The sequence below is a fragment of the Oryzias latipes genome, chromosome 2, assembly GCF_053564925.1.
Source record: "Oryzias latipes strain Hd-rR chromosome 2, Olatipes_Hd-rR_3.1".
Taxonomy (NCBI): domain Eukaryota; kingdom Metazoa; phylum Chordata; class Actinopteri; order Beloniformes; family Adrianichthyidae; genus Oryzias; species Oryzias latipes.
Window position 1 is genome coordinate 26,929,626 of NC_136238.1, and position 23,139 is coordinate 26,952,764.

The following is a 23,139-nucleotide window of genomic DNA, read 5'->3' on the forward strand; positions in this document are numbered from 1 at the left end:
ACAAAACATGATTCAATTCCCAGCTTGGCAAGCAGGGGGCGTAAAACAACTAGAGCACTTAATTATTGACAGAAGATTCATAACTCCCCAGGAACTTCAAGACAAACATGGAATAAATAACTTCTTGCAATATCAGCAACTTAAATCTATTATTACTAAAAAGTTTACATTTTTGGAGCTTTTTGGCTCCTCTCTCTTTGTGTGGGGTAGGTGGTGCTGGGCCTGGGGTGTCGGCGCCTCCGGGGATGGGACCCCTTGGGCTTAGGTGACCTGGCCCCTATGCTGGGGGGGGGGGGGGGGGGGGGGACGGCTGTTGGACCACCAGGGGATAGTCTACCAGCTGTCCCCAATTTACCCCCTTCCTCACATAATCTCATAATAGGGTGAGGGGGTGGGGGGTTTAGCCTGCGATGCACCTGGGGGGGCTATTTGGCAGTGGTCCTCCTCCCATGGTTGCCATATGGAATGGGCTCTCTCGGTTTTATTGCACATTAGACATGTAGGGCCCTTGGTAGGGGGGGGGGGTGCTTGGACATCACTGCCAGCTAGCAGCAGATGTCCTCGTAGCACCCAACCCGCCAATTTTAACCGCACTTTAGACATTTAGGGCCCCTTGGTGGGAAAGGTGATGGGACATCACTGTGAGTAATCAGGAGATGTCCCCTCAGTGCCCTACCTGCCAATTTTAACTGCACCCCCTTAGTACACACACCCTTTACTCCTCAAATTATACATTCTGAGCCTGAGGATGTCTGTGTCCCTAGGGGGTGGATTCTGGCCCTTGTCCCTGAGTGCTGGGGCTCGCCAAATTTCCAACTATGGCAGAGCCTGGTCGGGCCATGTTTACAACACCCCTCGTGGGGCCCCCCGTATCCCCAGCGTGCCCCCCTGCTGGGTGGGGATGGCTGGCCCCTGCCATGCTCCTTTCTGGACCAACCGTGGGCCGGGTGGGTGGCTGCCTGGAGCGCTGGGCGGGTCTCCCTTGGGGGGTCCTGGCTCGTACCTGGAGTTGGGGCGGGGGGATGGCCAGAACTCCTGGGTGGTGATGGGGTCCTCGTCTGGGTCTGTGGGCACCCCTCTCGGGTGGGGACTTGCGTCGGGCCCTTCCGGCACGGCGGGGGGCTGCTCTCCTGGTTGGGCTGCCATGCCTCCCTGCTTTCTGGCTCTCGTGGCAGTCCTGCTGTCCCAGGCCTGGGTGGTGGATGTGATCTCCCGGTGGGCGGTTGTTCTCTGCCTGCTGACATGTGGTGTAGGGGGAATTCTGGCTGCCGCAGCTGCTGCGGCGGGGGTCTTGGTGTGGGGATGGCTGGGCACTCTCCCTCCTTCTTTTTACATTCCACCATCCATTTTAGAAGAAAATAAGCACTCACTTGAGCACAGGTGTTAGCTCACCTTTGCACTAATAGTTTGCGTGATTGAATGAATGAAATATTTCACACTAGTTGGTTTGAAGCTAAGTATGCATTTGTGAACACTATCTTTATAGTGTACATGTTGACATGTTGACTTTTATGGAGCTAGCAGGTGTGCTTATAACATTTGTGTGTGTGCGTGGACAGGCCCCGCTCTTTGAGATTTGTAATACATCTGAACCTTGCTGTAATGATAAACATCCGGCAACTTGTTGCTTTATGCTGCTTCATGGTTTTACCCCCCCCCCCCCCCCCCCATTATTACCCTCCTATCCCCCCCTCTCTCTTACATCCCTCTCTCTTCTTCCCTCCTTTCCTTTTCCGTCCTGTCCAACACAAAATGTTCTCAAATATGATTAAAATGAATAAAGTTTGGCCTCGATTTCAAAAGGGGTTTATTCAGACATACCTCTGCTTGGTCTAAAGATTTATAACCCCTGTTGTTAAAGTAAAATATGTCCAACACAAGAGTCCTTCAGCTCTCATCTGTCTGCCCAGCTATTGGACAGAACAAGTTAATTTAGAACCAAAATTACCCAATTTCTGGTAACACTGTGGATATGTTGAGGTGCATACTCCCCCCTGTGTTGAGGAGTGGGCATTGCGCCGTCACGTTCGCTGAATCATCTTCCATCGATGTAGTTAGGGTGCTGCTGCTTATGTCTGTGTAAAGGAGTAACCAATCACAAAGGTGTCTCCGCCTTATCTGGTTTGATTGACAGACAGACTCATTCTGCTGGCTTGATTGTGTATTTGCATGAGATCATATTTATTTATTTTATTAAATATTATTTATTTAATTATGAACAAATTGGACTCCGTACCAGTCTTACTTTGACCACTACTATATGTTTATGATAAAAAAAAACAGAACCGACACTAAAACCGCCAAATGATGCATTCCCGCTAAAAGGCCATTTCTACCCGCAAATTTAGAACCAGAACCGGCATGTCTGGCACACCTTATCTGGTTTGATTGACAGACAGACTCATTCTTCTGGAAAAGCTAAATGTGAAATAAATAAGTCATTCTGAAAAACAGCAATGTGAAATAAAAACAAAGATACTTTGGAAAATATTGATTTTGAAATAATATAATAATATTAATCTTCAACATGATTAAAATTAATATTTCAAAATGCTGTTTTGAAATAATGAACAGGTTTTTATAGCAAAATGAAATATATTTAATAATATAATGGCTCATTTAAAATCTGTGTGCAAGTTTTTCACAATTTCATGATCTTTTTATGTATTTATGAGAGATTTATTGGTTAATTGTGTATTTGCATGAGGTCATATTTATGTATTTAATCAAAGTATTTAACCAAAGTTCTAACAGCTTTTTTGTTAGTGCAGGATTCAATTCTATTTACATACAGAATCATTTCTTTCTGAAAAACAAAAAAAACTGTTTTTGTTAGCATTTTTACACTTGTGAATGAAATACTTAGCCATAATTATTATCAATTTAACAACATAAATGCTCTCTTCATTTAATCTACCTTGTGTAAATTCTTCAGAAGTAATACGTTTATAGAATAATTCATAGTCACATAGATGGTTGTTATAAAATGAGTCTAATCTTTCCAAAATGTTGGAGTGAAAAAGCAAAGCCAAAAAAGAAAAGACACAGTTTCTGGTGAGGAAGGTCTAAATGAACAGTTTATGTCCAGATCTGTTTAAATCTGGTAAAAAAGTGTTTCTCTGGGTAAAATGTATGAAGAATTCAGAAAGAAATTATTTTAATTTTCTTGGTGATGAAATACTTTTGGGGCAGGGACCAAACCTTTTCCCACTGATTCTAGATCAAACCGATTCCAGTCGGAGATAACGTGGGCTTTTGTGTCTATCTCATTCTGAAACAGAGAACGGATAGTTTGGTTCTTCCTGCCAGCTGAAAAACATCTTTTTCCATCACAATTCTGTTCCTTTGGAGGAGAACATGGAGGATTTGAAGGAGAACTGCTCCACAGAAGTCTAACACAATTGGGATGCTCCAGTAAACAATGCAAACACTGCAAATGAGACATGCAGACTATAGGATTCATCAGTATTTTTAAAAATTCTTTGTAAAAAATTTTTTATTTGAAGAAGTCCTGCAACTATGCATTTTTTTATTAAAGTTTGAGTTTTTAAAGGCTGACTGTTTCTCTTATTCAACAACAACAAATTAAGTATATACCGTAAATTCCGGACTACAAAGCGCACCCGATTATTAGCCGCACCCACCTATTTTCATGTGTTTACCTAATTTTATACATATACAATCCGCGTCGGAGTACAAGCCGCATGATTTAGGCAACATTGTAATCCTGACGGATCACGTCCTGACTCACAGAGCAAGTGTGATTTATTAGCACACACTACGTGGAGTCAGTTTTGCCTCAGGCTCATGTATTTGAGTATATCTGCATCTCCCAAAAAGTATGCACCTCTATTCTGTTCACAAGTTCCTCAGTTATGATTTTTTATTTATTTTTTTAACTTATTGACAATCTAGGTATCATACATAAAATTACAAACTGTAACCATATAATCAACATTACATCCCTCAGTTATGATGAGGAAATTTACATCCGCGATCCCCCATTTCCCATGAGTCTTAGGGGCTAAAGGCGGGGCCAACGCCCGGCTCGCCATTCTGTTGTACATGTTTAAGAATGAGCAAGTATCAGCAGTGGATGGAGGGGTGAACGGGAAAAGCTCTCCTTCCGCTTGTGCCGTGGCAGCGTTATGGGAGTAACAGGGCTGGTTAAAAACACGCTAGTAAAATAAAGCAGCGACGACTGAAAAGCGCGCGCCTCAGCGCGATACGCGCGCCTCCTCGCGGCGCGTGGGTCAGAAGTTTCCTTTCACAACAAACACTGTTGGTCCGCGGACGCCTCGAGTAAGCCCTGGCTGCAGCCTGCAGAATGGCTCGCGCTCCCGCGCGCTCCTTGTCTCCCCTTCCTATCTACTCCGACAGCTCTGGCCAGGGCGGCTTCAAGGAGGAGCGCTTCGTCCCCATTGCGCTGGTGAACGGAGCAAATCGTGTCTGTGCAGAGCAATCGGACTTATTACTGTACGTTTTGTGTATGAGGGGCGGATGCGTTGTTACGTGTGGGAGCCTTCAGACTGCCATCGGCCCCGCAGCTCACACGACACGCAGTCTCCATCTCACACGGAGGCTGTGAGCGTTTCAATGCAAAACTCCGCTCAGTCCTTAATAACCGTTAAAACGACCACGTCAATTTGTGTATCCAGTATGTCCCGACAAAATAAAGGCTGATATTATTCCCATATATTTACGTGCAGCCAGCCGAGTCACTATGACTCAGAGGTAAATTCACTCCTGAGCATGCGCTGTTCTCTCCGTCACGCAGCTGACCGGCTTTTCCAAACCCGTTGGTGATGGTGGATTTTTTCACGCTGCTTCTAACGATTGCTTTTAACTTGAAAGCTTCATCATATTGTAGCGGCGATCACGTGCACGTTGGGTCTAATGGCACCAAAGGATTCTGGGATGCGGCTGGGCATGCGTGTTTCGTTTTGTTGAACCATGACTGAAGTGTCTAAGACCTGAAGTGAGGTCCATGCTGTTTGACGGCTTAGAGGCGTATTGAAAATTAAATGACTTGTGTTTGGTGTTAGAGAATTCAAACCATTCACTGTGTCCGAAAATACGTACACGGCGTCCGCCAGTAAAATCCATAAATCAGCCGCGTCACTGAATAAGCCGCACGGCTGTAAGCGCAGGAAAAAAGTAGCGGCTTGTAGTCCGGAAATTACGGTATATATACAAATTATACACATATATATTATATATTTATATATATCCATAAATATATAGATATATCAATTATATAAAAGCTACTTAGATGCCACTAAAGGCAATAGAAAGCATTGGCATGTGGGCGCCGACGACCTCACCAAGATGGCGTCGCACTCCGCCACCGTCGGCCAGGCTTCCCAATCGGGCGTGTCTCCTCTAGCAATATAACTCATTGGTCTATCTCTCCTATCTTCCTCACCTGTTCCCGCCCTCTATGTATCAAGAACCAATCACAATTGGCTAGATAGAGGGATTTACAAATGAACCAAAAAATAGAATCATAGAAAAGAAAGAACTAAATAAGATCACCCCCTCCTTTTTTCTTATAATATTTAACAAAATAAAATAAACTCAATCGCTGTTATTTACTGGAAATAACGGTTATAAGAATCCTGTGAAATAATATTCTTTATTTGTGATGTTAGTTTTGTTGTTAAATAAAATGACCAACATCTACAGATGTTATACTAATGAGTCTAAAGATAAGATGCTAATAAGCTGTTCCATGTGTCGTTGGTAAACAACCACAAACAGGTTTAATGTCAGAAAATATTTTAATGGAACAGACTTTGAGACGTGTTGGATAAATTCAACAACATTCATTTATAGGAAATTTTTAAAAAACAGTACTTTATAAATATAATAACAGACATGATCCACTTTATACCTAACTTTATTAGCAGTGTCTGTGTAACATTGCAGAGCCGGTGTTGAGCTTAACCCCCCATGAGAGTGCTGCATCTTTACTGTCAATGACATCATGACAAGAATCCAGACCATTATCATGTTTTTAGGCTGTTTTTGTTATAATTTCATTTGAAAATGAATCACCTGGAGGCAGGATCAGGAAAAAAGGGTTTTTCTGTCACTATACACTTCATTCTTTGACTTTACTGTCATTTCATTTTCTTTCTACATTTTAGAAAAGACTTGTCCTGATCTTCGGTTGATTCAGACTACAGATGACTGACTGACAGCCCTCTCCTCATGGGGGGAGGGGGAGGGGCATGGGGGCTTTTAGCTGTTCTACAGAGACGAACAGAAACTACTCAGAGGATTCTTGGATGTTTGTCATGTTGTCATGTTGTCCTTGTCAGTGTCTCCAGGGGGGTATTCCAGAAAGCAGGTTATGCTAGCTCCCACGATAAGTTCGAGGCTAAGGAAGTTGATAACCTCAGCTTTCGGTTCCAGAAATGGAGGTATGTTTCATGGTAGGTCATGTTGGAAAGATAAACCTTTTTACTTTGATCTAACTTAATTATTTCCTTCAGTTAAGATAAATCATTTTTTTGTTAGGTCACCTTAAAAATAATACGTAGTTTTCAGACAATTATTTTCCTTTCATTCAAATTAATTCAATTAAGTAGGTGTAACTTTGATGCTGCTGTTAGATCGGCACCGCAAGGGATTGTGGGATATCATTCCCTTTGCCTGTCTGGACGGATTTGGGTTTAAGTGTGGGTTTTTGACAAAATGTGTTTAGTTGTATAGCTGTTTTACTGTGTTTCATCGTGTTTTGCCGAGCTATTTTGTCCTACCATGCTTACGTCTCTGCACCATGTGTAAGAGTAAAGGAAAGGATGATGAGTTTATATAGCACCCCTACCACCTAAATCTGTTATGACAGTGATGGAATATTCTGTGATGAATTTTTGCACTCCGTGCATTTTTTTCCGTTCTTTTTATTGTTATAAAAATGAGCATATCTGCCGGCTCAAACTTAGACATATGAAAGTTCAAGAAATATAAGTAATTAAGATGGAAAAAAGATTAATGAAGTAATGTGACATTTAGTTAGATAAATACGTAAATTTGAGTTACGTATTTAACAATTATTCAAACTCAATAATTGTATAAACAATTATTGAGTTTGAATTAATTTAACTAAATTATTTAAATTATTTTTCAGCCGTGTTACTTTTTTGATGGACTTATAATTTCTATCCGCCGTCATTAAAATCTCAGACTCCGTCTCATTTCCGTCTCAAGTGTCGCGCTTTCTTTTTTTTCTCCACGCGCTTCCATGGTGACTCCAAAAATAGGCGATCTATTGAGAATGTCTTTATGTACCGTGCGTTAACCCAGGGTTACCAAGTCGAGCGTAATTACGCCAACTCATATCCGGTCTTTTGGAACCGACATACCCCAGGTAAGCAAGTTCAGGCGGATTTCAGCCAGAGTTCAGGCTTAAAGTCAGGCTAGTTTAAACATGCTTCCTGGAATATCCCCCAGGTTCATTCTGGTTTATTTTTTGGTCATACCGTCCAGCCCGATCTGGTCTGCGAGATTGTTTGATATTATTATTATTTTATTTATTTATTTATTTAAATTTTTTTCATATTATTGTTATTAATGCAGCAGCAAAATGAGCGCTGGTAACACTAGTAACTACAGATCCCATGAGGCAGTGCTTCAGCTGCCTTGCTGAACTGTTGAGCTGTGGAGCTTCCCTGGAACTCAGAGGAAAATGTGACGGAGGTGATGATCCTCTTTAGCCGCTCTGGCAGATTGATTTCACTGAACAGTCCATTCAGACGTCCACAGAACCACTAAGAACACCAAACTGTAGGGAAAACAGACAATTCATATTTCTGGATGTGATGAGATCATCTGCATCTCTGCTTTACGACTAGTGCCCCTTGGTGGTGGAAATCTAAACCACCGTAATCCAACATGAACTCTTACTGCGTCAATCCAAACTAGCTGATGATGCTGCAGGTTTTTGTAAAGCTAGCCCTCACCATGCTGAAGATAACAGTGGATTCTGATCACAGAGCCTTTAAAAACCCATGGGAGGCTTAGGAAATGTTTCTGACATTGCTGCTAAACCAATGGCTCTGATTGGTGGAGCTAATGTGGCTTTAATGAAAGAACCTGATCTAAGACCATACTGTGAGACTAAACATCCTGATAACCTGATAGACCTGAATGCAGAGCAGAAGATCCAGAAAGCAGAAGAGTCAGAGAAGAATGGGACACTTCAGCAGACGCTTTTCAGCCGTGCAGAATCCCAAAGTCAAGCTGCTGTAAAGCAAGTTTGATGGTAGCAGAGGAGATGGCCGCTTCAGCCAGACCATTGACCCAGGGAGAAGTTCTAGGGCCATTTGTCCTCTGCCAGTGATGTCTCTTTTTTGCTAAGATCTTTGTATTTCAATGAGAATGATGATAAAGATGAGGAAGATTATTGTGTTGGTGAGAGAAATCCTGTAGCCATCGATCAGAGTGATGGTGAGGATGAAGATGGATCTGTTGGGGTGGTGATGAAGATGTTGAACCTGAAGTGAAAGAGTCGGATCCAAACACACAAAGGGATCCTATAGATTGAGCACATGATGTCGACACCTTGAAAGAAGAACTCACTAAATGAGAAGTTCACTTCAGAGATCCACTGAGAAGCTCCCTGAACAGAGAAACAGTTTCAGAGATGATGTCCATGCTAGTCTAGAAAAACTAGAAAACAAGTTTACTGCCATCATACAAAGACTAGAAAAGGATGTGGTTCACTGTTTGCTGCACAGAGATGAAAATGGAAAAACAGCTTGAAACATTCAGAACCACCAGCACTCCCATTGTGCAGAGAACCATGACTGTTTCCACAGATGTCAGTCCCACAACTCCAACTGACATGCATCACTCCTCTTTTTCTAGTCAGCCTGCTGCAGCTCCATACGATCCTAAAGCTCCTGTCAGGATGGACTTTCCCACCTTTGGGACTTCTAGAGATTCATCTGATGTTCTCAGCTTCATTGAACAATGTGATAATGATCTAGATGTTCCACCTCTATAAACCATGAGTTGTTGGGAGCTCTGTCTGCAGACCTAAAGGGACCAGCGCTCCGTTGTTGGAAAGCCAGAAAAGCTCTGGACCACGACTGGACGTCCTTCAAACATACATTCATGTCGGCTTTCCTTCCAGCGGATTATTTGAATGAGGGTGAAGAAAAATGAAGATCAACAGTTCAAAAGCCAGATCAGAGTCTCTGGGACTTTGCTTGCGATTATCGTGCTTCATGTCTGAAGTGGAAGAGAGACGTCAGAAGAAGAAATTGTGCGACGTATCCTCAATAACATCAACCAAAAGTGTCTGGTTGTCTCAGAGGAACTGTATCTACAGTAGCACAGCTTGTCACAATAGGAGCCATGGTTGAGAAGTATTGCATGGGGGCCCCAGAATACTGACAGAAAGTGCATCCAACACTGAAAAAGCCATGAGGAAAACATCTGAGAGGAAACCTTTCCAAAAAGGTGCAGTAGGGGTCACTGTTGTGCAACAAAGACTTGTCAGAACTAAAGAATCCAACCTTTGAATTGTTCCTGTTTCCATCAGAGGGTGTGAGGGTGAGGCTGTAGTTGACACAGGTAGCACATTTACACGTATGCTAGAAACCCTGTGGAAACAAGTTTCCAGAGAAGAACATATTCAACCACCAGAAAAGCAACGTTTTGGAATGGACTGATGGAACGCTTCACCAGGCTTTGGACAAGAAGACCTAATGGAATCTCTAATGGAACGGAGAACAGTGGCCTGTGACAGTGCATGTTATGAAACAGCCATCTTGCCATGTTAACTGAGGTCTTTCATAATGACTCACTGAAAGTAAAGACTGATACTTTGCTGACTCAGCAGGAAGTAGACAGTTTGAAAATAGGTCAAAAGTCTCAGCATCAGTTCAAGTCACTGACTGTAGCTAAAAGAAGATTGGAATGTTTTCCTGGAAGATCTGCAGGAATGGAGCATGTTTTGATGCTGCTAAAGACTCATTCAAAGAAATTTGTTTTTGTCTTCTGAAGGATGAAGAACATTTTTGTCAGCATTTCATTTTTCTGGTGTTGTTGCTCTGCCTGAAGGAAAGTCTGTGTTTGAAGGACCTTCATGTCCAGGACTGCTGCTGAACTAGATCAGAAAGTTAATGGCACATTTGATGGGAGAGGTCATCCAGGTCAGCATGAAGTTTCTTTGCAGAAACTCAAAGAAGTTCACCACAAAAAAGAATGAAGCAGAGCTAAACTTTCCTTTCTCTCTCCATTCTTCATCAAAGTGTGTTTGACATAAACAGGTCCAAGTCAGTTACTAGTTATTTCATGTGTCATTGTGTAAATGAATACGCAGTGTGCCGGGCGACTGCAAAGAATAACATTTAGTGAGATCCAGTCAGTCTGCTGCTTCCAAAGTCCCATTTCTAATTCTAGAAATATTTTAGGGTCTTCTTCAGTTTCTTAGTTTGCTGATCTAACCGTAATCCTCATGCCAGGTAGCTCCGCCCCCAGCCTTGAACATAAACAACCAGCAGAGGTTTTTCACTCTAAAAAAGCATAGATTTAGCGTCTGTTTATGCACCAGGACTGAGAACCAGAAGCAAACCTAAAGACTATGTGAAATGAAAGACCTGGTTCTGATCCAAGCTTGGTTCTGATTAGTCACCAGAACGAGGTCTGTGGGAAAAACCTGTCTGTCTGCTGCAGGTTGACATCCTCATATCTCTTCATAAGGAGCTGCTGCTATGTGACTGTTTTTCCATTGAAATCTGCAGTTCTGGGGTTGATATATGTTTTCCTTCAAAGAACACAGAACATGAACTTCTCCCAGATGTGAACACCTGGATGGACTTAGGTTCTCCTGTTTAGTCTGGTGCAAGAAAACACATGATGACATTTGAAACCATTAGATAAAACAAAACCAAGATTTTTCCATCAAGCAGAATGTTGTTTTCTTTTTACTTCTATACAACAGTCCTCTGCTGTTTCCTGTTTTTCTCCTAAATCAGAGAAAACCAGACAGAACTTCTTGCAGAGAATCAACATTTAAATGAAACCTGACCTGAGAGTCTCCAGTTTACAGTCTGGACTCTCCAGTCCAGCAGACAGCAGCTTCACTCCTGAATCCTGCAGCTTGTTGTAACTCAGGTCCAGATCTCTGAGTCTGGAGGACTGAGAGCTGAGAACTGAGGACAGAGCTTCACAGCTTCTCTCTGACAGATTACACCATCTCAATCTGAAGAAAACAAAGACAGACAGCAGTTATTGAATCTTTCATGTTTCCATCGGATTCATTTGTTGACTGAAGGTGATTTTCCTGAGAGTTCTTACTGAGCTTTGTTGGAGGCTTTGATCACTGGCAGCAGCCTCAGAAGAGCCTCCTCTGAAGCAGAATATTTCTGCAGGTTAAACTCTTCCAGATCTTCTGATGACAGTAAAATGAAGACCAGAGCAGACCACTGAGCAGGAGACAGTTTATATTTGGAGAGACGTCCTGACCTCAGGAACTGTTGGATCTCCTCCACTAGAGAACCATCATTCAGTTCATTCAGACAGTGGAACAGGTTGATGCTTTTCTCTGCAGACAGATCCTCACTGATCTTCTCCTTGATGAACTGGACTGTTTCCTGATTGGTCTGTGAGCTACTTCCTGTCTGAGTCAGCAAACCTCGTAGGAGACTCTGATTGGTCTGCAGTGAAAGACCCAGGAGGAAGCGGAGGAACAAGTCCAGGTGTCCGTTTGGACTCTGTAAGGCCTTCTTCACAGCACTCTGGTACAACTGGACTGGACTGTTCTGTGTTAGTTTAAGAATCTTTAAGGCTGTTTTCTTCTGTTCCTCCACCATGAGGTTGAGTCCAGAGGTGATGAAGGTCAGGTGGACATGAAGAGCAGCCAGAAACTCCTGAACACTCAGATGGATGAAACAAAAGACCACGTCCTGGTACAGGCCTCTCTCCTCTCTAAAGACCTGTGTGAACACTCCTGAGTACACTGAGGCTGCTCTGATATCGATGCCACACTCTGTCAGGTCGGATTCATAGAAGATCAGGTTTCCTTTCTGCAGCTGCTCAAAAGCCAGTTTTCCCAGAGCCTCCATCATCTTCCTGCTCTCTGGACTCCAGTGAGGATCTGTCTCAGCTCCTCCATCATACTTGACCTTCTTCACTTTGGCCTGAACCACCAGGAAGTGGATGTACATCTCAGTCAGGCTCTTGGGCAGCTCTCCTCTTCCTCTGCTCTTCAGCAGATCCTCCAGAACTGTAGCAGTGATCCAGCAGAAGACTGGGATGTGGCACATGATGTGGAGGCTTCTGGATCTATGGATGTGGGAGATGATCCTACTGGCCTGCTGTTTATCTCTTAACCTCTTCCTGAAGTACTCCTCCTTCTGTGGATCATTGAACCCTCTGACCTCTGTCACCATGTCAACATATCCTGGAGGGATCTGATTGGCTGCTGCAGGTCGTGTGGTTATCCAGAGGAGAGCAGAGGGAAGCAGGTTCCCCCTGATGAGGTTTGTCAGCAGATCTGCCACTGAGGTGGACTTTCTAGGGTCATTCAGGATCCGAGTCTTGTGGAAGTCCAGAGGAAGTCGACACTCATCCAGACCATCAAAGATGAAGAGGACCTGGAAGTCTTCAAAGCTGCAGATTCCTGCTTGTTTGGTTTCAGGGAAGAAGTGATGAACAAGTTCCACCAAGCTGAACTTCTCCTCTTTCAGCACATTCAGCTGTCTGAAAGTGAATGGAAATGTGAAGTGGAGGTTCTGGTGGGCTTTGCCTTCAGCCCAGTCCAGAGTGAACTTCTGTGTTAAGACTGTTTTCCCGATGCCAGCCACTCCCTTAGTCATCACGGTTCTGATTGGTTCTGGTCTTCCAACTGGGAGTTGGAAGAGCTCTTCTTGTCTGATGCTTGTTTCTGCTCTGTCTGCTTTTCTGGATGCTGCTTCAATCTGTCTGACCTCATGTTCTTCATTCAGCTCTCCTCTTCCTCCCTCTGTGATGAAGAGCTCTGTGTAGATCTCATTCAGAAGGGTTGGGTTTCCTGCCTTAGCCATCCCCTCAAACAAACACTGGAACTTCTTCTTTAGATCAGATTGGACTTTATGTCGACAAACTGCAGCAGATCCTGAATGAAGACAACAAACAGTAAATCAACTCTCTGCAGCCCTGAATGATGAGGGTTTGAATCCCTGTGGTTCCATGTGTTCAGACATCAGTAAATCTTCATTTCTCAGCAGCTGAAACCATCAGAGAAATCCTCTTACTGCTCTGCAGTCCATCAGCCAGCTCCTCCTGCTTCATTCTCCTCAGGAAGTTCACTGTGATCTTCATCAGTGACTCTCTGCTGCTCCTCTGCTCTTCATCTTCATCCTTGAGCTCCTCCTCTTCCTCCCTGTTACTCAGAAGCTTCTGGATCTTCTTCAGCTCCTTCTTGACAAAAGTGACAATGTTGTCCTCCAGCAGCTGCAACAGAATTCCAGATGAATGAGCCAATCAGAGTGAAGTCATGGAGCCAAACATCAGCTCCATGTTGGACACACTGACAGTCCACTGGTGTCCAAAGTGCAGCATGGAGACGACTGTGGACAGAATGATGGAAAAGTAGTTGTTGTTCATGTACAGACCAGAAAGATGGAGTCCAGCTGTGTTTGATGCTGCTGGACAGACGGACCACTGGGAGTCTCTGAGCTCTGCTGGTCCAGTCTGTGGAGAATCAGCAACAATCAGATCCTACTGGACCCACTGGTGTCCTGCAGACACTCAGTAGAATCTTCTAGATCTATTCTGTGTTTGTGGAGAAGCTCCAACACTCACTGCTGCACACATGAAGATAGAAAAGTCTGTGAGAAAGAACATTTACATAGAGCTCACCTCTCAGTACTAGAAAATGATTTAAAGTCGATTAAATCATTCTTTGACCGGCCAGTCTTGAAGGAAACACAGCTGGGTTCAGATCCAGTTCTGAGTCTCCGCTGGATCCTGATAGAAAAACACTTGTTTAGTTAGAAGTGAGTTTCTTTCATGATGGTGTTTGATGAGTTCTTTTGGATTTGGATCATCTCAGATCAGAAATGCATCATGAATGCTGTTGTTTCCAGAACAGCAATGATTCCAACGTTAGTTTTGACTCACAGATGAATCAGAGTTACAGAAAACTGGATCATTGATTCACATTTAGAACAGAAGAAAATGAAGAATTTCATGTTTAAGTTTGTGGATGAGATACAAAGAAAAACTTTTTGTTTAAAATCTGAATGGAGACCAACTACTATACATCAGTATTTTATATTTTTGTGGTTTATTATTAGATTAACTGTATGAAAGACTTTCAATTATAATCTTTGACTAAAATGACGATTTATCGTCATTTCGGGCAGATACTCGCTGCAGTGTTTTACAGGTAAATACCCTAGGGCGGTTCAGTAAATTAACTCACCTGCTCAGCGTCCTATTTAAGCCCAGGTGCGCAGTCGTTCATTCTCTTTCTTACCTTCAGCGCTCATTCTTCGCCGGTCTCCGAGCCCGCGGGTCTCCTTCTCTTTCGGCGTCTTGCTGTGTTCCCCCCGTCCTTCGGATGGATGATCCCCATTTTTCTGATGTGGGGTTTTTGTTTCGCCGCGTCTGCTCTCCTTTTGCGGCGATCAGCGGGCGGCTGACGGCGCACAGCGCGTTCGTTTTGCCGCGGTCGCATGCATCTGCAGGGGGAGTGCTTTCCGCGATGTTCGGGATGTCCTTGCCCCCCGACCAGGAGCAGTCCGGGTCTTCTCGTCTGCCGTGGTCACCTTAATTATCTACGGTGAGCGTCATGCGGTTCTTTCCCGTGTAGTTTTCTAAGGCTGCGTCTTGCTTCCTGTTTACTTCGGTGACGTCACGCCCATAAGGACCCTGGGAATTGTAGTTTTGGCTCATGGTCCTTCATGATGCACTTCTGATTCCTTTTCTGCTGCATAGTTCTGCGTCGTCCGGTTGTTGTTTCAGGGCTTGTGGTGTCTTTTCTGTGGTTGTGAAGGCTGGCGATCCTCGTTTGGACAGGTTTCTCATGCTGGCTGAATTTATTTGTGGATTTTAGCATTTTTTTCTGTTGCTGGGAGCTGAGTGTGAATCTTGACTGTTTTTAATTCGATGCTGGCTTTATCATTATGGCAGTTCTTTTGTCTATTTTCTTCGTTGTTGTAGCTGCTGGCTATTCAGAATGTGACTCAGTGTCTCCTGGACCCATCTCTGCTCTGTGGACATTTTCCCTATGATTGGTCTCTCTTATGCAGCGTCTATGGCTCATTTTATTCACTCAGTGATCCTCGTTCGTTGCCCCCGCACCTTCTGCATCTGGTTCTGCTCCGCCTGTTTTTCCCTGCTCTGTGTACCCCAGTGGGTCATGCCCTGGCTTCAGGGACTTACGTCGGCCGCATTAGTGAGTGTGTTAGTCTCGTCGCGGCCTTGTTTTCTCGGCTGGACAGTTAATTTGTTATTCTCTCTCTGGTTTGGAGGTTTGTGGGGTCTATGTGATGGATTCTTCCGGGGCATCATTTTCAAAGCCGCCACTAAGGGTGGCCCCTGGGACGTTTTCAGGTTGACGTGACTTGATCTAGACCTGTTAGCGCCTCGCAGTTCATCTTCCGGGCATCAGTGGCCTGGTTCCCCATGCGCCTTCAGGATTGGTATATATTTTCTTCAGCTCCCCATGCTGTCTCCGTGATTTTCCTCCGAAAGCGATATAAGGCTGAGGATGACTGTCACTGATGGTCTCACTGTTCTGCCTCTCAGTGGCGTCTCTTGGCCTTCAGTTGGCGCTCGAAGTATTTGTCGGTTTACCTTTCCGCTGTCGTGGCAGTCCTCATAAAATCGACTTTATTATCTGAAGCCCTGTACTGGATATTTGTAGGCCATGGGTGCCCTTCATTTTGCATGTTATTGATGATTTCTTGGTGGCCAACTTTCCTCTGTATCCCTAGTCTTTTGAATCTCTGTGGAAAAAACTTTATTTCAAATCTGGGTTTCCACGTTGTCTATAATGTATGGTTTTCCACCCATCCGGATTTATTTTTCTTCTATGGATTTGGGTGGTTCATTGATGCTTGTCTCTCCCCATTATGTCATCTCTAGCTTTTGTGCAGCATGTCGTTTATTCAAATTTTGGTTGAATATGATTTGTCAATGATTGGGCCACCTGACATTTGCTGTAGCTTTGGTCCTATGGTCATCCGTTCATCTTGTGTTCTTGTTCTGGGTAGTTCGATCCTGGGCCCCGTGTTCCTGAGCTGGATTTTTGTGTTTTGCGTTTGATCTTTCCCTCTCTATGCTTGGAGTGGTTTTGTTATGATGACTGACGTGTCTTCAGGCTCCCTCCACTTGTTCTTCTGAGTTTGCGCCTACTGGTTTGGGGGAAAAGGATTTAAGAAGAGTGGTTTGTGTTTGTCCGGCCGCCAGAATCCACAGCTCTGATGGTTTTAAGGGGTCGTCCAGTTATTTAATCCTTGGAGATTATATTAAGGCTGTTTCAATATTGAATGATAGTATTGTGTCATCGGTTGACTTGGTTAATGTTTAAATAACACCTTGAGCAACTTCTACCCTGACCGTAGGAAATATATCACTTGCGCTCTCAAGCTTAGTTCAAGAGTTAAATCTTGTGTCCACAAGTCAGTCTTGTAACTGCCTTGCTTAAGCAGATGACACTCTGCAAGATGCATCCCCATTTAGAGGGTTGTTATACTCCGCCTCTAAATGCTTAAGGTTCAGTCTAGCAAAAATACTATCAAAACTAATGATCCCTCATGGCTCTCAAGTTCTCTTTTGCAGTATTCAGACGCCCTTGGCTAATTAAAATTTTAGTAGTCTGTACTTTGTTGTCCACCAAATTGAGAACCGCTAATATCAAATACAAAGCATCAAATGCAGCCGAGCTGTAATCCTTTGCTACGTGGGATGTTGACCTTCCTCATCTACAAATCTCCTTGGCTACTCTTCCCATCACCCACTCCTCGATGGCCTCCTGAAGGTGCGTCCCTCTGAAACTGTCAAAGGTTACTTTTCTTATCATTTGAGTATATAAAAATTGGTGTTAAGATTTCGTGCAGGTTACATTCTTCACTATCATTTCACTGTTGGAATTTGTAATTATGGTGGTTTCTAGGGTGCGATAAATCCACAATGGGTCTTTACCTTAACTATGTACTAAATTTCACTTTCTCAGATTTGTTCTTTAAAAGCACTGTTATTTAATTTATCTCAATCATTTTGAAACTGATCAGTTTCTGGGTTATTTATATATTCTTGTCAAGACTAATACTGCTTTGTTTTTATCTATGCATCGCATCCTGAGCCTGCGAACCCCTACGCCCCGATCAACTTCTCCGTTTCCAGGAAATGATGTCACCTTGCATTCCTTGATCTGGTGCTGCAACGATGACTGCTCGACGTACCTATTGCTGCACTGAAAGTGACGGGGAGGTGGACCTCCTCTGCATTCCAATGACACTTGTGACTGAATTAATTAATCAATGTCAACCGCAGAATGATTGTAAATTCTTCGATTATAGATGTTAAAAGAAAATTATAGCCAGGTGGAAGCCTCAAAATTTAGGATGTTCTAAGTTGTATCATAGTATGCGCGGAGCTCGAATCTGGTTCTTAAGCTCATTTGTTTGTAGTATGCCAATGAAGCATAGTAATTAAGGGCGTTGAACTCGTTCTTAATATTTGGATGGAACCTCAATTATTTGGATGTTCCTTGAGCGCTTATAATTGGTATGCCAAATGGAGAAAATTATGGCTATTAAGCTCGTTCGTGGTACTGTCGTTGGGAGCTTCGAAATAATGGATGTTACTTAAGCGCGTGTATATATAGTTGCCAAAATGGAAAAAGTTTATGGCCATCAAGCTTGTTCTTAATTTAATAGAAGTTTGAATAATGGCTGTTAAGCATGTCATAATACACCATCGGAAGCTTTGGATTGGATGTTAAGTTAGTGTCTCATACGGGTTGTTTGGCGGTTTAAATTAGTTCTGCACAGCGTTTTGCAGAAGTGAGCGTACGTTCTAAGATCAGGTATAAGTAATTTTATGTTGGCTCCCCTTTTATTTCTTTCCCTCTCTCTTTCAGATAGTATGTTCCTCTAGTGGTTTCCACGAACGGGAGCGACCCTACGGTCAATGGTGCCGGGTCACACATAGCAGATCCACTAGATAGCATGTTCCCTTCGTGGCGCTGTACTCGAACGGGGGCGGCCCAACGGTCAATGGTGCCGGGTCACACATGGCAGATCCACTAGATAGCATGTTCCCTTCGTGGCGCTGTACTCGAACGGGGGCGGCCCAACGGTCAATGGTGCCGGGTCACACATGGCAGATCCACTAGATAGCATGTTCCCTTCGTGGCGCTGTACTCGAACGGGGGCGGCCCAACGGTCAATGGTGCCGGGTCGCACATAGCAGATCCACTAGATAGCATGTTCCCTTCGTGGCGCTGTACTCGAACGGGGGCGGCCCAACGGTCAATGGTGCCGGGTCGCACATAGCAGATCCACTAGATAGCATGTTCCCTTCGTGGCGCTGTACTCGAACGGGGGCGACCCAACGGTCAATGGTGCCGGGTCACACATAGCAGTCGTACTGGGAAATGAAATGAAAATGGAATGCTGCCGAAAACACACCCCATTTTATTACACACTCATTATACATTCACATTTTTCTTCTTCTGGATGATTTTAGTGTTGGGGGTTTTGTTACCCGAAAGTTTTATGGAAATTTCTCATGGAATTGAACGGAGCCTTATGCCAATCGAAAATATGTGAATGCCAACTTTAAGAATGTGGAAAATGTCAAATAAATATTTCTTACTGCAAGAGTTGTCTGACTGAAATGTTTCTTTTCTGATCCAAACATTTGTGATAATCAGAAAATATGATTTATTTCTGTTGAGAGTTTCTCCAACATCTCTGTTCTCAGACACTCTCAGATCTTCTCTGATCTTCTTCAGATTCAGATCAAAGCTCTGCTGTCTGTTTGGGATTCTGAACTCTCAGTCGTCGCTTTTCTTCACCAATTTTCTCTGAGGGTTCCTGAGCTCCAGAGGACTCTTGGACTTGCTCTGATCTTTGAAATAATTTTGGAGCAGAAAAACAGAAATGTCAGAAAGTGGGAGAAGCCAACATGTCAGTCAGAAATGTTACAAACTCTGAAAATTCCTCATTGACCTTCAGACTTTGGGCTTTGGTTGAAAGTTAGTCTCAGATCTGGAATGATTTAGAAAATCACAGAGAACCAGTTTCATTAGGAAGGAATTCTGTTCACTCAGAGACCTGAAGGACTTCAAACCATCAGAGAATGATGACATCATGACCGACATTTTTAAAGGCTGTTTTGAGCTAAAGTTACTGTTTGGGTTTCTCTCCAACAATTCCATCTAAACACTGTCTGTGGAAAAAGAGTCTTTAACAGATATTTGTTCACTAGAAACTGCTTCTTACTGTGAGTCTGAAGGTCCTGGTTTAGTTCTGAAGTTTGGAGGTTTCCATCTGGACCGGTCACTCTTCATGGATCCACAGCTGGAGGCTGCAGACTGGACTCTCTGTGTGACCTGTTGACCTCTGCAAACACCAAACCATCAGAGTGTTGGAGGATCTGCTTCTTCATGAACAGCTGATGGACTTTGACATGAACACAGACTGAGCTGTTTAGTCTGGAATAACATGACATGTTTGGATCAACAGTTTCCAGCTTTCAGCATTTTCTGTCAGTCAATCCAGAGTTTTTCTAGAAAAGCTGATTCCAATTCTCCATGTAGAAATGTAGAAATTCTGAGAGCAGAAAGTCAAACTAGAACAATGTGATGTTTGGAAAGCATGAAAATCTGAATCCTAGGAGTCTGCAGTGATTCTTCTCATTAGACTGGAGCTGCTGTCAGTCAGAGTCAGCAGTCAACATGTTTTCTTCTCCAACATCTCTGATGTCTCTCAGAGACTCTCAGAAGACTCAACTGAAAAGATCTCATCACACACATGATGCTCCAAGTGAGTCTGATCAGAGAGATCCAGAACTAAACCAGACCTCAAGTCCTTCATCTGAAAACTGTTGATCATCTGAACTAGAATCCAGCCTCCAAAAACTCTGACAAACACTCACTGTTCCACTGCTGAACGGATGTCCTTGAAGTTAGGATGAAGAAAACTATTTGATGTGTCACTCCTGTTGGACCCACAGCTGGATCCAGATCCAGGTCCAGATCCAGGTTGGTTCCTGTGAAGAATGAAGGTTGCTGGTGTGAGTCCTGAGCTCTGACATGGAGAAGATCATGGACAGTTGGAGATGTTCATCTCACCTCTGAGCTTTGCTCTGGTTGTCATGGTTACCACCTCTCCTTTTAGAGGGAGGGGCTCCCTCCTGTGGTTCCTCCCTCTGATCCATGCTGCTGGATTCACTGGATCCACATCAGCTCACACACACCTTCCTCCTTCACCTGCAGAGGAAACCCTCCTCATCATCAGCTCTGATCCTCCTTCACCAACAGATCAGCTGCTCCTCCACTGATTGGCTCTTCTCTTGTGTTTCCTCTCAGGTTCAGGTGAATGCAGTCAGACAGCAGTGGGAGGCAGAGGAAGCTGCCATCAGCTGCTGCACTTCTGCTTTTCCTCCACCAGGTGGAGACATGGAGCTGCAGCAGCAACATTTCCATTCAGTCACTTTGACAAAGAAACAACAAACTTCATGTTTCCACACTTCAGGAAACATGACGCATCAAGAAAAACAGACAGAAATCAGAGAATGAGCAGAAAAGAACGAAAGACAGGAATTATTCCTCTTAAAGTTCCAAAAGAGACTCTCATGACCTTTGACCTCCACACAGGTTTGGATCGAGGCGAACAGGAAGGTTTGGGTCAGAACTGAAACCTTTGACCTCCAGAGCTTCATGATGGTTTGTGTTTCTGACAGAAACTCTTTCTTCTGTCTGGGTTCTGGAAAGTTCTGACAGGAAGCAGCAGTCAGCTGTTCTGAACCACTTTGATGAGTCAGCATTTTCACTTCTGTAAACATCAACAGTTTATTCTGTTAAAAATCTACAATAAAAATATTTATTTGTTTCCATTTTCTTCATAAATCAGTGAAACAGAAACTGATCAATAAGTGAGAATTGATCCTCAGTTGTTGATCAGTAATGACATCAAATCTTTAAACATCAGAGAGATGAGAGTTTGTAGAGAAAGAAGAAGATCTTCTCTAAACATTCAGAGACAAACAGTCAAGTTAGTGAAGACAAAATTCAACAAACAAAGTAGATTTTCCTAAAGGTCTGAAGTCGTCTTCTCACCGTGTGAATCAGCTGCAGCTCAGATCAAAGATTCTGTTTCTTCCTCTTCTGCTTTGCTTTAAGAACTCATCACTTCCTCATGTTGTGTTGATTCTGCTGAGTGTTCTGCATTGAACCAATCAGCGTCAGCCTTTCTCCTGAATGTTACTGTTACTTGTTCACATGACTCTGACCCGGTGGCTCCTCTTCCTCACACTGAGCTGCTGTTGGTGAGGAAGATGCAGAGAAGATGAAGCTTCATGTTGATATTTCCTCTTTAGTCTCCACATCTCAGCTCCTCGTCTTGGTTCTGGATTCAAACAGGTTCTGGTATCAAACTTTTCTCTAATTTTTCTGAAGTGAAACAAACTAAATAAAATGAAAAACTGTGATCCAATCATTTCATTTCATTTCATCTGAATTGAAGGTGTAGATGATTTCCCAGAATGCTCTGGGCTCTGAGAGTTTGATCAGGATTCATCTCTGATTTCTGAACACAGCAGATGTGATGGAAGGGGTGGCGTAGCTTCAGGGTGATTGACAGGTTGATATAGAAGTCTTCTTGGAGGTGATCTGATTCTCAGATGCTGCAGGATGTTTGTGGATCGTCCTGCAGACTCTGGATCCATGGAGACAGGAGGAAGATGAGGGTGGATCCTCTTCATCCTGATGCAGTGGGAGTGCTGCTCTGACAGGAATGAAGCAGAAACTGAAAGAAGCTTCAGAACCAGCAGTTCTGGGAGGAAAGCAGAGGATTCTGGGTCTGAAGGTTCTGACCAATCTGGAAGAAGCAGATCAGAACCTGCAGAAAGTTGGAGAACAAATGTGGATGTTTGAAGGAGGAGCTTCATATGTGATGAAGAGGAGGGTCCTCACAGAGGAGATGACAGAGCAGCATTTCAGTGACAGAAAACACTGTTTGCTTTACTTCAGCTGCAGATGTTGTTACTCACAGGGTTCCTGTTGGAACCTGCAGCTCCTCCTGCTGTGGAACAGGCTCCTCCCTCTCAGTGGGCGTGGCCTCACATCTTTTTTTTTTTTTTTTTTTTTTTTTTTTTTTTAACTTGTCCTGTCCAACAGCTAGGCAAACAGATGAGAGCTGAGGGCCTCTTGTGTTGGACAGATTTTATTCTAACAAGAGGGGTTATTCATCTTCAGACAAACCAAAGGTATGTCTGAATAAACCCCTTTTGTAATTGAGGCCAAACTTTATTAATTTCAATCATGTTTGAAAATCTTTGGTGTTGGACCGGACGGAAAAGGAAAGAGGGGAACAAGAGAGAGGGACGTTAGAGAGAGGGGGGGGTAGGAGGGTGATAATAGGAGGGGAAGGGGGGTAAGACCATGAAGCAGCATAGAGCAGGCAGGTTTACTGGTTGTTTATCGTTACGGTACGGTTCACATGTAGTACAAAAAGGGCGGGGCCTGTTCACACACACTCAAATATTATCAACACACCTGCTAGCCGCAGAAATGTCCACATGTCAACATGCACACAAAACAGATAGTGTTCACGAACGCATACTTATGCCTTTAAACCAACTAGTGTGAAATCTTTCATTCATTCAATCATGCAAACTATTAGTGCAAAGGTGAGCTAACACCTGTGCTCAGGTGAGTGTTTATGTTCTTCTAAAATGGATGGTGGAATGTGAAAAGAAGGAGGAGGAGCGCCCAGCCACCCCCACACCCATACCCCCGCCGCAGCAGCAGCGGCAGCCGGAATTCCCCCAGCGCCACACGGGAACAGGCAGGGAACAACCGCCCCCCGGGCGACCAAGACCGCCACCCAGGCCAGGGCCAGCAGGACCGCCGCGAGGCCCCCAGAGCCAGAGAGCAGGGAGGCGCAGAGGGAAAGAGAGCGCCGC

General features: G+C 43.8%; 2 protein-coding genes and 1 long non-coding RNA gene across 4 annotated transcripts in view; all 3 read right to left on the reverse strand.

Annotated features, from left to right (window-relative positions):
• LOC144986837 (NACHT, LRR and PYD domains-containing protein 12-like) overlaps positions 1-16,710 on the reverse strand; it is a 55,342-nt gene extending 38,632 nt beyond the window's left edge. Inside the window, exons 1-5 of one of the 2 annotated variants that reach the window (XM_078935188.1) lie at positions 13,858-16,710; positions 13,611-13,689; positions 13,251-13,449; positions 11,314-13,111; positions 11,045-11,218 (exon numbers count right to left, since the gene is read on the reverse strand). In XM_078935188.1, the coding sequence (XP_078791314.1) occupies positions 11,045-11,218; positions 11,314-13,111; positions 13,251-13,317 (2,039 nt within the window). In that variant the 5' untranslated portion in view covers positions 13,318-13,449; positions 13,611-13,689; positions 13,858-16,710. Of the gene's footprint in view, positions 1-11,044; positions 11,219-11,313; positions 13,112-13,250; positions 13,450-13,610; positions 13,751-13,857 lie in introns of those variants that run through there. The other variant, XM_078935177.1, reaches the window with a different exon arrangement.
• The window catches only part of LOC144987124 (uncharacterized), a 319,301-nt gene that overhangs the window by 154,356 nt on the left and 141,806 nt on the right, over positions 1-23,139 (reverse strand). The gene's annotated exons all lie outside the window — the stretch shown is intronic.
• On the reverse strand, positions 18,302-20,630 carry LOC144988327 (uncharacterized). Its single transcript, XR_013652194.1, has 5 exons — positions 20,306-20,630; positions 20,110-20,223; positions 19,455-19,574; positions 19,182-19,220; positions 18,302-19,080 (listed from the first exon to the last, which is right to left on the reverse strand). It is a non-coding gene; the product is annotated as an uncharacterized LOC144988327 (long non-coding RNA).